This window comes from Sapajus apella, unplaced genomic scaffold (assembly GCF_009761245.1).
Source record: "Sapajus apella isolate SASKATOON/1434 unplaced genomic scaffold, GSC_monkey_1.0 scaffold12, whole genome shotgun sequence".
Lineage (NCBI taxonomy): Eukaryota > Metazoa > Chordata > Mammalia > Primates > Cebidae > Sapajus > Sapajus apella.
In genome coordinates, this window is record NW_022436952.1 from 4,002,991 (window position 1) to 4,017,747 (window position 14,757).

At 47.9% G+C, this 14,757-nt stretch overlaps 1 protein-coding gene across 18 annotated transcripts in view; it reads left to right on the forward strand.

Moving 5' to 3' along the window:
• The window catches only part of MED24 (mediator complex subunit 24), a 38,501-nt gene that overhangs the window by 10,030 nt on the left and 13,714 nt on the right, over positions 1–14,757 (forward strand). For 12 of the 18 annotated variants that reach the window (XR_004269538.1, XR_004269537.1, XM_032279781.1 and 9 more), the window contains exons 4-11: positions 10,448–10,486; positions 10,809–10,882; positions 11,236–11,468; positions 11,613–11,669; positions 13,123–13,234; positions 13,375–13,525; positions 13,819–13,932; positions 14,489–14,536. Coding sequence is in view for 16 of the 18 variants with exons in the window: in XM_032279781.1 (XP_032135672.1) it covers positions 10,448–10,486; positions 10,809–10,882; positions 11,236–11,468; positions 11,613–11,669; positions 13,123–13,234; positions 13,375–13,525; positions 13,819–13,932; positions 14,489–14,536 (828 nt within the window). In the remaining 2 variants the exon portion in view is untranslated. The remainder of the gene's footprint in view (positions 1–10,447; positions 10,487–10,808; positions 10,883–11,235; positions 11,469–11,612; positions 11,670–13,122; positions 13,235–13,374; positions 13,526–13,818; positions 13,933–14,488; positions 14,537–14,757) is intronic. The other 6 variants (XM_032279785.1, XM_032279783.1, XM_032279782.1 and 3 more) reach the window with 2 other exon arrangements.

Genomic DNA, 14,757 nt, shown 5'->3' on the forward strand with positions numbered 1-14,757 from the left:
TTTTTTTTTGAGACGGAGTTTCACTCATTTTACCCAGGCTGGAGTGCAATGGCGCGATCTCGGCTCACCGCAACCTCCGCCTCCTGGGTTCAGGCAATTCTCCTGCCTCAGCCTCCTGAGTAGCAGGGATTACAGGCACACGCCACCATGCCCAGCTAATTTTTTATATTTTTAGTAGAGATGGGGTTTCACCGTGTTGACCAGGATGGTCTCCATCTCTTGACCTCGTGATCTACCCGCCTCGGCCTCCCAAAGTGCTGGGATTACAGGCTTGAGCCACCGCGCCCGGCCTTTTTTTTTTTTTTTTTTTGAGACAGAGTCTTGCTCTGTCGCCCAGGTTAGAATGCAGTGCTGTCATCTTGGCTCACTGCAACCTCTGCCTCCTGGGTTCAAGCAATTCTCCTGCCTCAGCCTCCCGAGTACCTGGGAACAGGTGCCCGTCACTGCACCCGGCTAATTTTTGTATTTTTAGTAGAGATGGGGTTTCACCATGTTGGCTAGGCTTGTCTTGAACTCCTGACCTCATGATCCACCTGCCTTGGCCTCTCAAAGTGCTGGGATTACAGGCGGGAGCCACTGCACCCAGCCGAAGTACAATTTCTACTGAATGGATATCTCATATCTTTTTTGAGACAAGGTCTTACACTGTGACCCAGGCTGGAGTGTGGTGGTGTGATCTCTTCTCACTGCAACCTCCACCTTCTGGGCTCAAGTGATTCTCCTGCTTCAGTCTCTTGAGTAGCTGGGAACACAAGTGCACACCACCACACCCAGCTAATTTTTGTATTTTTAGTAGAGACAGGGTTTTACCAGGTTGGCCAGGCCTGGTCTTGAACTCCTGACCTCAGGTGATCCACCCATCTCGGCCTCCCAAAGTGTTGGGATTACAGGCATGAGCCACCATGCCCAGACTGAATGGGTATCTCTCTCTCTTTTTTTTTTTTTTTGGACGGAGTCTTCCTCTGTGGGTCAGGCTGGAGTGCAGTGGCGTGATTTCAGCTCATTGGAACCTCTGCCCCCCGGGTTCAAGCAATTCTCCTGCCTCAGCCTCCTGAGTAGCTAGGATTACAGGCACATGCCACCACGCCCAGCTAATTTTTTGTATTTTTAATAGAGATGGGGTTTCACCATGTTGACCAGTTTGGTCTCAAACTTCTGACCTTAAGTGATCTACCCGTTTCAGCCTCCCAAATTGCTAGGATTATAGGCATGAGCTACTGTGCCCATGCATATCTCTTTTTACACCATCATAAAGTTGAAAATTTATAAGGTGAACCATTTTTAAGTTGGGGACTGTCCTTGCTATGATAATACCCAGGAAAGGCACCCAGGTCCAGTCTGAACAGTCAAGGAAGGCTTTGTAGAGGATGTGATGTTTAAACCAAGACCTGAATATTGAGTAGGAGTTAGCCAGGCATATTGAGGAGATTGTGTGTGCAAAGCAGAGAAAAGAATGTATACTGGCTGGAGGGCAAGAATCACATAACGACATACTGTCGTTCAGGAACTGAAAATAATTTGGTATGGTTAGAGAAAAGGAGTTTGCTCTCAGGACCCCTTTCTCTTTTCTTTTTTTACCTTTTTATTTTTTTATATTTTATGTAGAGACAGGGGTCTCGCTATGTTGCCCAGACTGGTCTTGAACTTCTGGCCTCAAGTAATCCTCCCACCTTGTCCTCCTAAAGTGCTGGAATTATGAGTGTGAGTCACTGCACCCAGTCTCAGGACATCTTTACATTCTTAAACATTTTGAGATTTTTCTTAAAAGTATTTGATTGCATTTGATCTCATGCCTCCCTAAAATGTATAAAATCAAGCTGCACCCTAAACACCTCGGGCACATGTTTTCTGGACCTCCTGAAGGGCCATAGTCACTCATATTTGGCTCAGAATAAATCTCTCCAAATATTAAAAATATGTATATCAGCTGGGTATGGTGGCTCATGCCTGTAATCCCGAATGCCAGCACTTTGGGAGGCCAAGGTGGGTGGATCACTTGAGGTTAGTAGTTCAAGACCAGCCAACATGGTGAAACCCATCTCTACTAAAAATACAAAAATTAGCTGGGTGTGTGGCAGGCACCTGTAATCCCAGCTACTTGGGAGGCTGAAGCAGGAGAATCGCTTGAATCCGGGAGGTGGAGGTTGCAGTGAGCTGAGATTGTACCACTGCACCCCAGGTTGGGTGACAGAGCTAGACTCCATCTCAAAAAAAAAAAAAAAATAGCTTGGTGTGTTGGCAGGTACTACTCAGGAGGCTGAGGCATGAGAATTGCTTGAATCCTGGAGATGGAGTTTGCAGTGAGCTGAAATCACTCCACTGCACTCCTGCCTGACAGAGTGAGACTCCACCCCCCAAAAAAAAAAAAAAAAAAAAGGGAAGCTGAATTTTCAAATCTGCTTTTGCATTCCATTGTCATGATAGGCATTTTGTTTGAAGCTTATGAAGAAAATCTGGCCTCAGATATCAGATGTTTAGTTTGAAAATAGAATAGTATTTTAATAAGATTTTCAGATAACTGATATTTTTCTTTGATACTACACTAAAATTCAACAGGTAATTTGAAGCCTTATAAGTAAACTTTTTAGATTATTACATTAAAATTTACTGGTCTCAGGTCGAACGTGGTGGCTCCTGCCTGTAATCCCAGCACTTTGGGAGGCTGAGGTGGGTGGATCACCTGAGGTAAGTAGTTCGAGACCAGCCTGACCAACATGGTGAAATCCCATCTCTACTAAAAATACAAAAAATTAGCCTATCCTCTGAAACGCAGGCAGAAAAAAAAAAAAAAAAATTAGCTGGGTGTGGTAGTGTGCGTCTGTAATCCCAGCTACTTGGGAGACTGAGGAAGGAGAATTGCTTGAACGTGGGATGCGGAGGTTGCAGTGAGCCAAAATCACGCCACTACACTCCAGCTTGGGTGACAGGGCTAGACTCCATCTCAAAAAACAAAACAAAACAAAACAAAAGTGAACCAGGCGTGCTGGTGGGCACCTGTAATCCCATCTACTCAGGAGGCTGAGGCAGGAGAATTGCTTGAACTTGGGAGGCGGAGGCTGCAGTGAACCGAGATAATGCCACTGCATTCCAGACTGGGCGACAGAGCGAGACTCTGTCTCAAAAAAAAGGAAGAAAAGAGCCGAATTCTAATATCTGCTTTTCTCACATCTCACATTCAATTGTCACGATAGGCGTTTTGTTTGAAGCATATGAAGAAAATCTGGCCTCAGATATCAGATGTTTAGTTTGAAAAAGGAGTTTTTTGTTTGTTTGTTTTTGAGATGGAGTCTCGCTGGCTGTGTCCCCCAGGCTGGAGTACAGTGGCATGATCTCAGCTCACTACAGCCTCTGCCTCCCAGGTTCAAGTGATTCTCCTGCCTCAGCCTCCCAAGTAGCTGGGACTACAGGCGCCTGCCATCATGCCTGGCTAATTTTTGTATTTTTAGTAGAGACGGGGTTTCACCATGTTGTTCAGGCTGGTCTTGAACTCCTGACCCCATGATCTACCTGCCTTGACCTCCCAAAGTGCTGGCATTACAGGTGTGAGTCACCGTGTCCGGCCAGGAGGAGTATTTTAATAAGCTTTTCAGGTAACTGATATTTTTCTTTGATACTATACCTAAAATTCTACAGGTAATTTGAAGGCTTATCAGTGAACTTTTTATACTATTACATTGAAATTCATTGGTCTCAGGTGTGAGATGGTGGCTCCCGCCTGTAATCCCAGCACTTTGGGAAGCCGAGGCGGGTGGATCACCTGAGGTCAGGAGTTTGAGACCAGCCTGGCCAACATGGTGAAATCCTGTCTCTACTGAAAATACAAAAAATTAGCCGGGCATGGTAGTGTGCACCTGTAATCCCATCTACTCGGGAGGCTGAGGCAGGAGAATCTCTTGAACCTGGGAGGTAGAGGTTGCAGTGAGCCGAGTTCATGCCACTGTACTCCATCCTGGGAGACAGAGCAAGACTCTGTCTCAATAAAAAAATAAAATGAGATGAAATTCACTAGTCTCTTTATTGCACCTTGAGTAGATCTTTTATCTTTGTATGATTTTTGTCACATCATAAATTGGTAATTTGGAAAATTCCATGACTAAGTTATATAGATATTTCTTTTTTTTTTTTGAGACAGAGTTTCACGCTTGTTACCCAGGCTGGAGTGCAATGGCGCGATCTCGGCTCACCGCAACCTCCGCCTCCTGGGTTCAGGCAATTCTCCTGCCTCAGCCTCCTGAGTAGCTGGGATTACAGGCATGCACCACCATGCCCAGCTAATTTTTTGTATTTTTAGTAGAGACGGGGTTTCACCATGTTGGCCAGGATGGTCTCGATATCTTGACCTCGTGATCCACCCGCCTCGGCCTTCCAAAGTGCTGGGATTACAGGCTTGAGCCACCGCGCCCGGCTATATAGATATTTCAATTGTCGACACATTTAATTGTGTAATACCATCACATGTCATGGAGCCTCCAGGACACTCCACTGTGCAATTGTGGGAGAATTAGACCAAGAAGGTAAACAATATTTTAGTGTATTTTAAAAATAGTTTGACTTTCTAGACCCCCTGAGAAGTCTTGGGGACCCTGAAGAGTTCCTGGACTGCACCTTTAGAATTGATAGACTGGCACTTTAAGGAGGAGGGTGGTTTAGAGAGAGAACGATAAGGTTGTAACAGACCTGTGAATGATGCTAAGAGAATTTAGACTTTATTTTAGGGTAACAAGTAATCATTTAAAGGGTTTTAAGTGGAGAAGTCACATGACAGGACTTCCTTAAAAATATGCATATTTTGCCGGGCGCGGTGGCTCACGCCTGTAATCCCAGCACTTTGGGAGGCCGAGGCGGGTGGATCACGAGGTCAAGAGATCGAGACCATCCTGGTCAACATGTGAAACCCCGTCTCTACTAAAAATACAAAAAATCAACTGGGCATGGTGGCGCGTGCCTGTAATCCCAGCTACTCAGGAGGCTGAGGCAGGAGAATTGCCTGAACCCAGGAGGCGGAGGTTGCGGTGAGCCGAGATCGCGCCATTGCACTCCAGCCTGGGTAACAAGAGCGAAACTCCGTCTCAAAAAAACAAAAAAACAAAAACAAAAACAAAAACAAAAAAAATGCATATTTTAATTAACATAGAATAACATACAAAGATCTTAAAATCAATTCAGTGAGTTTTAGCAATTGTATATACCCATGTCACCAGCATCCAAAATAAGATACAGAATATTTCTGTTCTCCCAGAAAGTTCCCTTTTACCACTTTCTATTCCATTCCCCTCTCCCACAATTGCCTTTATTTGGATTTTGTAGAAATGTAGTCAGATGTAGTATACTGTCTTTTGTTTAACATAAATGTTTTTGATATTTATTATTTATGTTGCGTATGTTAGTAGTTCATGCTTTTTATTTATTTACTTTAGTTTGAAACAGGGTCTCACTCTGTCACCCAGGCTGGAGTGTACAGTGGCATGATCACAGCTTACTGTAACCTTGTCCTGCTGTGCCCAAGTGATCCTGCTGCCTCAGGCTCCCAAGGAGTTGGGACTACAGGCATGCACCACCATGCCTGGCTAATTTTTAAATTTTTTGTAAAGATGCAATCTCCCTACGTTGCCCAGGCTGGTAATTTTTACATTTTTGTAGAGATGGGGTCTCACGTTGATGCCCAGGGTGGTCTCAAACTCCTGGGCTCAAGTGATCCTCCTTCCTTGGCCTCCCAAATTGCTGGGATTACAGATATGAACCACCCATGCCCGGCCTAGTTCTTTTTTTTTTTTTTTTTAATTGTTGAATAGTATGTCTCAGTTGACACATAAGGTTTTTTTTTTTTTTTTTTTTTTTGGGACGGAGTTTCGCTCTCGTTACCCAGGCTGGAGTGCAATGGCGCGATCTTGGCTCACCGCAACCTCCGCCTCCTGGGTTCAGGCAATTCTCCTGCCTCAACCTCCTGAGTAGCTGGGATTACAGGCACACGCCACCATGCCCAGCTAATGTTTTGTATTTTTAGTAGAGACGGGGTTTCACCATGTTGACCAGGATGGTCTCGATCTCTTGACCTCGTGATCCACCCGCCTCGCCCTCCCAAAGTGCTGGGATTACAGGCTTGAGCCACCGCGCCCGGCCGGTTTTTTTTTTTTTTTAATTAAAAGTTTTTTAAGAGTCAGGATTCCTTGCTTTGTTGCCCAGGCTGGAGTGCCCTGGCACAATAGTGGCTCCCTGCAGCTTTGACCTCCTTGGCTCGAGTGATCCTTCCACCTCAGCGCCCCAGGTAGCTTGAACTACAGGTGCGCACCACCATACTCAACCAATTTTTGCATTTTTTGTAGAGACAAGGTTTCTCCACATTGTCCAGGTTCATCTTGAACTCCTGAGCTTAATCTGCCTACCCTGGCCTCACAAAGTGTTGGGATTGTAGGCATGAGCCATGGAGCTCAGCCCTAACCTACTGCTGCATGATGTTCCATGTGTACTTTTTTTTTTTTTTTTTGAGATGGAGTCTTGTTCTGTTGCCGAGGCTGGAGAGCAGTGGCCCCAGCTCAGCTCCCTGCAACCTCCCCCAACCCACACCCCTACACTGGATTCAAGCGATTCTCCTGCCTTTGTCTCCCAAGTAGCTGGAATTACAGGCACGCACCAACACACCTCGTCGATTTTTGTATTTTTAGTAGAGACGGGGTTTCACCATGTTAGCCAGGATCGTCTTGATCTCTTGACCTCATGATCTGCCCGCCTTGGCCTCCCAAAGTGCTGGGATTACAGGCATGAGCCATCTTGCCTGGCCTATTTTTATTTTTTCGAGACAAAGACCACTCTGTTACCCTGGCTGGAGTGCAGTGGTGCCATCTTGACTTACTGCAACCTCCGCCTCCCGGGTTCAACTGATTGTCCTGCCTCAGCCTCCTGAGTAGCTGGGATTACAGGTGCACACCACCACGCCCGTCTAATTTTTGTATTTTTAGTAGAGATGGGGTTTCACCATGTTGGTCAGGCTGGTCTCAAACTTCTGACCTTGTGATCCTCCTGCTTTCGCCTCCCAAAGTGCTGGAATTATAGGCTAGATACTACAGAGCGAGACCCAGTCTCAAAGAAAGAAAGAAAGAAAAAATTAGGCATGGTTGTGTGCACCTGTAGTCTCAGCTACTCAGGAGGCTGAGGTGGGAGGATTGCTTGAACCCTGGAGCACCATTGCTCTGTCATAGCCTGGGTGACAGATTGAGACCCTGTCTCAAAAAACAAACAAACCAATGGAAGAGTCTTGAGTTGTGTAAACACTGATGGGAAAGGCAAGAAAGAGAAAGATGCAGAGAGAAATGAAAAAAAATGAAAAAAGAAAAAAAAAGAAAGAGGCTGAAGTAACAGAGAGAAGCAAGCATATATGAAAGACCTTTGTGACCTGTCAAGTGCTGTGCAAAATTAGTAATTTATTCTTCCTTCAGAGTCAAGAGGCTCTTTGGCCCAGTGTTATGTGAGTAGAGGGCACTTAGGAGTAGTAGGGGTGTTGAATATTCGGAAGAGTAGAGAGGATTTGAGAGCAGCCGCAGGGTCGGGGGGCGGCTAGCCACCAGCATGGTGGCCACACAGAGGGTCTCTCCTGCCCTGGGGGCCTGTGGTGGTTCAGAGCTTCTACCAGTGATAGAATGATTAAGACAGGAATAGGCCAGATCCTGCTGTGTAAAACAGTTCATCATGTAGAAAGCATTTTCGGGTCTCTGGAGTAGCAGTGGATTATTGATACAGTTAACAAAATTCTGCTGAACAGAATTCAGACTTTGAAGACCAGAAATTCATTTTGACGAATGGCATCCCTCAGAACATACAGGATTGGGGGTTTCTCTCCTGGCATATGAGGGTCAGTGTTTAGTGGGGACATCCGGCTCCCCCTGCAGGTTGGTATCCAGCAAGGCTCAGTTCTTTGCCAAGCACTCGCTATGGGGACATCAGTTATAAATAAACAAAACACTCGCCGGAACGTTATGGTCATCCTGCGCAGGCAGGCTCCCAGCTTTCTGATAGATGTCAGACACTAGTTCTGGCCTCACAGTGTGGTGGTTCTGAACGCTGATTGTATTTAAGCCTTCTGTGTTTTGCTTCTGTTCACCCAGGAGTACTAGTGAAAGACGCCTGAAAAGAGCAGTGTATTCTGGTGACAGGGAAATCACACATAGGTGGAAAGTTTGCTGTACTCAGGTGATTGAGCAGACAGCTTTTGTCTTTTCTTTTTTTTTTGAGACTGAGTCTCGCTCTGTTGCCAGGCTGGAGTGCAGTAGCTCACTGCAACCACTGCCTTCCGGGTTTAGGCGATTCTCCTGCCTCAGCCTCCCGAGTAGCTGGGACTACAGGCACACACCACCATACCCAGCTAATTTTTGTATTTTTAGCAGAGATAGGGTTTCACCATGTTGGCCAAGATGGTCTTGATCTCTTGACCTAGTGATCCTCTGGGATTACAGGCGTGAGCCACCGTGCCTGGAGGTTTGTATTCCTCCAGCAGAGACAGCCTAGGTGGTGATTGTCCTGATAGTTTCTGTCATTGTATCCTGCTTTTGTATTTTGGTATATTTTGCCACTGATTTTGAGTATACAACTGTAACTATTTTTTTTGTGGTATTATTTATATTTTATCAGCATGCTGTAATTTTTTTAATATGACAAAAGATTTTCTGTAGGGTTTAATTTCAGTCAGGACAAATTATTTCTTTTGAACTAGATCTCCAGTCTTATGATGACGATGAATAGGTTTTGCTAACAGAAATTTATTTTAAGGTAAGATTTTTCCAGAAGGCATCTAGTTAGTAGAATTCATCTAATTCAAAGCAATAAAAACTTCCTGAGGACCTATTGTATACCAGTTCCCGAGCTAGTTGCTAGAGAAACAGTTATAAATTCAATACCATCTCTGTTTTCTGGAAACTTACTGTTCAGGTGGTGTTTCCCAAAATGTATTTTGGAAATACTGGGCACGTGAGATTCCTTGGTCCAGTAGGTTTGAAGGATATTGCTTTGTTTTATCATCAGTCTACTTAGAGATTCTCATTGTATATGAGTATGTCATGGTTCAAGACGTTCTGTGGTAAAGTTCTCTGTGTGTGTTTAATCTAGTGTTTCTCAAATTTATGTCACACACAAGCCCAGGGTATGTATGTGACATTTCTTAACAGCCTGAGAACTTCTGGAACAGCATGGACTTTGTACAGTGATAGAAATGTTCTTTATCTACACTGTCCAGTACAGAAGCCACTGGCCACCTGTGGCCATGGAGCACTTGAAATGTGGCTAGTGTGACTGAGGAAATGCATTTTAAATTTTATTTAACTTTAATTAATTTACATTTAAACAGCCACATGGGGCTAGTGACTTCTCTAATGTATAGGGCAGCTGTGGAAGCTACTTTGAGTCATGCTGAGCTAAAGGTGTGTTTTTATTTATTCATTCTACAAACATCACTTGTGGTGGTCACTGAGTAAAAATGTCCTTGTCTTCAAGGAGCTCCTAATTTAGTGGCGACTGCAGGCACCTGCTGTGTAATGATGAGCCTAAGGTGATTACCTGGAGCACAGAGGAAGGGGTTCAGCTTTAGTGGGGAGGTTGGGGTTGATCAGGGAAGGTGTCCTGGATGGGTCCTAGAGTGTAAGTCCTGAAGAACAAGTAAGCTGAAGAACAAGTAAGAGTTTAAAATTTACTCCCTGTTTCCCTTCTTTTCTTTTCTTTTTTTTTTTTTTTGAGTCACAGTTTCGCTGTCAGTCATGCTGGAGTGCAGTGGCATGATCTCGGCTCACTGCAACCTCCATCTCCCAGCCTCAAGCAATTCTCCTGACTCAGCCTCTTGAATAGCTGGGATTACAGGCATGTGCCACTATGCCTGATGAATTTTTGTATATTTAGTAGAGATGGGGTTTCACCATGTTGGCCAGGCTGGTCTTGAACTCCTGACCTCAGGTAATCCGCCCTCTTCAGCTTCCCAAAGTGCTGGGATTACAGGTGTGAGCCACCACGCCCAGCCACTCCTTGTTTTAAGGTGCAGGTACTACCTACTCAGTGCAGGAAATGTTTGTCTCTAGTTCTTACCCAGATGAAGCCCCTGTTCTTGCCGGAAGCTATAGGAATACAGTGACATGACTTCACTCTTGCCCATGCTTCTGCCAGCCAGCTGTCAGTTAACCCATGCTTATTGAAGACAATGAGTAGCATGTGAACATGAAACATGGAGCCTTTGAGTATCCCCCAAAATCATCTTCTTGATGGGCTTATGCTGATACCATTTGCAGTGAGTCTGACGGAAGCAGGAACAGGGCGGTACACAGTGACACTGCCTCTCCTTCCCTGGGTTGAGGAGGGCCTCTTGAAGGGGTTGAGGTTCAGGAGAGCTGCAGCAACTTGAAGCAGCAGTGTTTGTTCCTCTCAGCTGTGGGAGATGAGTGGTCTAAGTATTATCTTTCTTCCTTCCCTCCAGATGGTGTCATACTCTTCTGTCCTCACAGCCATCAGTAAGGTATGACTATAGACACGCCGGAGCTAGGTGGAAGGTGACGGACAAGGCCCCACCTCCTGGTGGGCGGCCCTGATCCTGTGACCCATGAGGCTGGGCAGGCAGCACATGATGCCTGTGGCTGGCATTGCTGGCCTTCCGTGGGAGGGGGTGTCCTGGCAAGTAGGGGCTGGTGCTTGGGAGCCAATGTCCAGTGTTGAGGATGCTGAATCTGGAACCCAAAGTTGGAGGAGAGAGGAGGAATCCTGAACGCACTCTCTGCCTTGTGTGAGCCCTGGGGGGTGGATGGGGGCGTTCCGTAGCATCTCCACTGTTCTTTCCACAGTTTGATGACTTTTCCCGGGACCTGTGTGTCCAGGCTTTGCTGGATATCATGGACATGTTTTGTGACCGTCTCAGGTAAGAGCAGGGGTAAGGGGGCTCGCAATGTTCCAGCCTTGTCTTAGTGCAGAGGTGAAGCTCCTAGCACACAGACCAAGACCAGCTCTGGGTTCTTACGTTTTTTCACCCCAACTGCCCATCCACACTCACCCATCCCCTCCTTTTCTTGCTCCCTTAGGACAGATCTTCCTCTGTCTGGAGAAGCTCATTTGAAATCTTGTCCAGTAGAAGCCAAAGGGGCTAAGCGTCTTCCCCAGGACTTTGTTAGCTTCTCAGCCCTAGTTCCTAGTAGGGACTCTGGGGAACATTGGTGTGGGTTGGATTTCAGCCATTGGAAGAACGGAGCCCTGATTTTGCATCCTTCCCGGTAGCTGTCACGGCAAAGCTGAGGAGTGCATCGGACTGTGCCGAGCCCTTCTCAGCGCCCTCCACTGGCTGCTGCGCTGCACTGCAGCCTCTGCAGAGCGGCTCCGGGAGGGGCTGGAGGCGGGCACTCCAGCAGCTGGGGAGAAGCAGCTTGCCATGTGCCTTCAGCGCCTGGAGAAAACCCTCAGCAGCACCAAGAACCGGGCCCTGCTGCACATCGCCAAACTAGAGGAGGCCTGTATGTCCCCTGATTCCCCTGAGCCCCACCTGCCGCTGCTCCCATAGCCGGTCCTTTAATTGAGAAGGGAGAGGCAGGATGCCATCCCACTTCTTTCCAGGAGGATCTGAAACCATCCCACTTCCTTTTTTTTCTCCCCATAAGCATTGCACACATCCCAGGGACTTGGGCAGGGTGGCACCCGAGCCAATCAACCAACAGGTATTTACTGAGCATTGTTTTACGCCCAGCACTGTGCTAGGTGCTGGGGGCGGGGGGTGGGGGGGGCTATCAAAGGAGCATGTGGCAGGGTCCCTGCCCTCATCAAGCATAGCCGCTAGTGGGGAGCAAGACTAGTATGTCACAGATGCGGAAAAAACTAGAGGACAAGACAAGCACACCGTCCGTTATCGTGTTTGTCTCCATGTTACTCATCATCTGGAAGCAAATGCCTCTTGTATTTGAATGTTACCTAAAATGCCCCTTTGAACACAGTGCCTGTCTGCTGTTGGGCCTGTTGGACCATAAGCCTCTTGCCTCAAGTTCAGATGTTAAGTGTGGGTGCTCTCCAGAGCCTGAGAACAGACAGAGCACCTGGTGGGAGGGAAGATGCCAGTATTTCCAGCAATGGGGTCCTAGGCCATAGTCTTGCTCCTTGAAGCTCACGTGGCTTGGGACCTCCTACAGATCTCTTGTTGTCGAGGGTAGAATGGGTTACCCCCGAGTCTTTAGGACCTGGTTGGAGAGCTTGTTTTAGGACTAGTGTATTTATTTCTTCCCCAAGTATGTTTTACTGCCTGTGAAAAGTCCAAAAAGACAATCATTATATAAAAATGGACTGCATTGACAGCTTCTTACCTACCTTGACCCTTGGTAAATGTTTACCGGCTGAAAATCGGATGAATACTGACTTTTAATGGCTCTCAGGTGTTGTCTATTTTTTCCCCTTCTGTGCTCCATGGAGGTTAATGGGCTAGTTGGTGCCATTATCCATCATTTGACCCTCTGGAATTATAACTAGGATAAGTAACTTATAATTCAGTGCTAACTGATATGGCTTAGACCATGAGTATGGGCATTAGGAAGGAGAGAACAGTGAGATAGACCAGTTGGGTGAATTGCTAAAGGAACTGGGGCTTGAACAGAGGGGCTTGGAGCATGGTGGGAGTTTGAGAGAGGGCGTGTGAGAGAGGCCTTCGGCAGGGGAGGGCAGCAAGCCTGCCGCCTAGATGAGGGAGTGGTTGAGAATGGGGAGGCCATTCAGGGACCCCGCGCCCCCAGGGGAGAGTGACAGCCTCTCCAAGGCTGGATTTGGAATCTGCCCACTCCTCGAGTGATTTGTGGCCATGCTCCCTGTTGCAGCTACTGGACTCTAACCTCCCTCTGCCTCTCTCTCCCGAGCCTGTGTGATGCCAATCCTTGTGAAGTCAGCTGGCTGTGTCCCCTGGCAGTCAGGCCTTTGGGAATGGTCTCTAGGGTTTCCAGCTCTAGGTGCCCACCCCTCTTCTGGAAACAGTGCATGCTGCTCTCAGGCCCCTGCCTCCCTGTTTTTCTGAGGGGAAGCCTTCCTGTGTGGTTTTGAATGACAGAGGCGGTGCCAAAATCAGAGTCTGGGGCCAGGCGCTCCCTCTCCCCTGTTTCCCATCACGTTTCTGCACTTCCTTCCCTCTGCCAGCCTCCTGGACTGCCATTGAGCATTCTCTCTTGAAACTTGGAGAGATCCTGGCCAATCTCAGCAACCCCCAGCTCCGGAGCCAGGCTGAGCAGTGCGGCACCCTCATTAGGAGGTAGTGGCTCCCTGGCGGATGGTGATGGAGGGAGAGGGAGGACACGCCCTGGGGTGGGAAGATGTGGCACCTGGTGCCATCCCCTCCACCTTCACCTTTGGCCCCCTTAAATGCTGTCCCCTCTGTTTGTGACCCCTCAGCATCCCCACGATGCTGTCTGTGCATGCGGAGCAGATGCACAAGACCGGCTTCCCCACCGTCCACGCCGTGATCCTGCTCGAGGGCACCATGAACCTGACAGGCGAGACGCAGTCCCTGGTGGAGCAGCTGACGATGGTGAAGCGTATGCAGGTGGGAGTGGCTGAGTGGCTCTCCCTTCCCCAAAGCAGGCCAGCCTTTTGGGGGCAGGAGGGAGGATTCTTCTGGTTCTTCCTGGGAGAAGTGGGTTTCTCCTGTTCTGTGACGGATAGTGGGTGCCAGGCGTGTACACTTATGTCATTGGACCTTACGCCTCTGGTTCTCAGCACAGAGCTGGGCAGTGACTCTGCCATGCAGTCTCTGACCTAGCCAAATCCTTGGGTGTCCATAGAAGGATGACAAGGTACGGGCACCCTCTTAGGCCTCACCCTTGGCTCTTCCCACAGCATATCCCCACCCCACTTTTTGTCCTGGAGATCTGGAAAGCTTGCTTTGTGGGGCTCATTGAGTCTCCCGAGGGTACAGAGGAGCTCAAGTGGACAGCTTTCACTTTCCTCAAGGTACCGGGGACGTGGGCGGGACAGAGCCAGTCTAGGAATGTTTCTCAGGAAGAGCAGCAGCACCCTGGACCTCTGCCCTGTGTTTCTCCCTGCGGGCGCTGGGCCCAGCCTGCCAGGTATCCCAGTGCAAGTTCCCATTGATCATTTTCTCTGAAAGTGCCAGGGCTATATTTAGCCCATTTGGCAAACTCTGTTGTTTCTTACCACAGAGGTGCAGTTTAGCTTGGTCATCAGACAGATTGGTGCAGGGCAGTGAGGGGAGCCAGGGAAAGGGGCCCCAGTCCTCCTTGAAGCTGGGGATCTACTTTTGCTTATGGCATTTTTTTCTGTTGAGTGAGCCGAGGTGCAGGGTCCTTGTGTCCTGTGCCTAGGCCTGGGGGCATAAGGGACCCAGGTACCTATTGGCTGTCATTTAGCTCTAAGTGTGCTCTCACTCCCAGGGTAGGACTGTTCCTGTCTCTCTTCTTGGAGGAGGGGGTTGCGGGGAGGTCTTCAGGGGTAGATGAAAGAGAAAAGAAAAGGATCTTGCTGTTTTTCCCTTTGCCTCACCCCCTAGATTCCACAGGTTTTGGTGAAGTTGAAGAAATACTCTCATGGGGACAAGGTGAGTTGAGGATTTGGGATGGAGGCATGGGAGCAAAAACAAGGGCAAGGGAAGGGTCCTTCAGGCCCCAACTAGGCAGTGTTCTCATGCCTGGAAGAGAGCTGGATGCGTGTGTGCATGTGTGCACCTCTGTGCGTGTGCTTTGCTGTGTATGTGCTTCAGTGTGTGTGTGCACTTCAGTGTGTGCACCTGCTTCAGCATGAGTATGCTTCAGTGTGTGT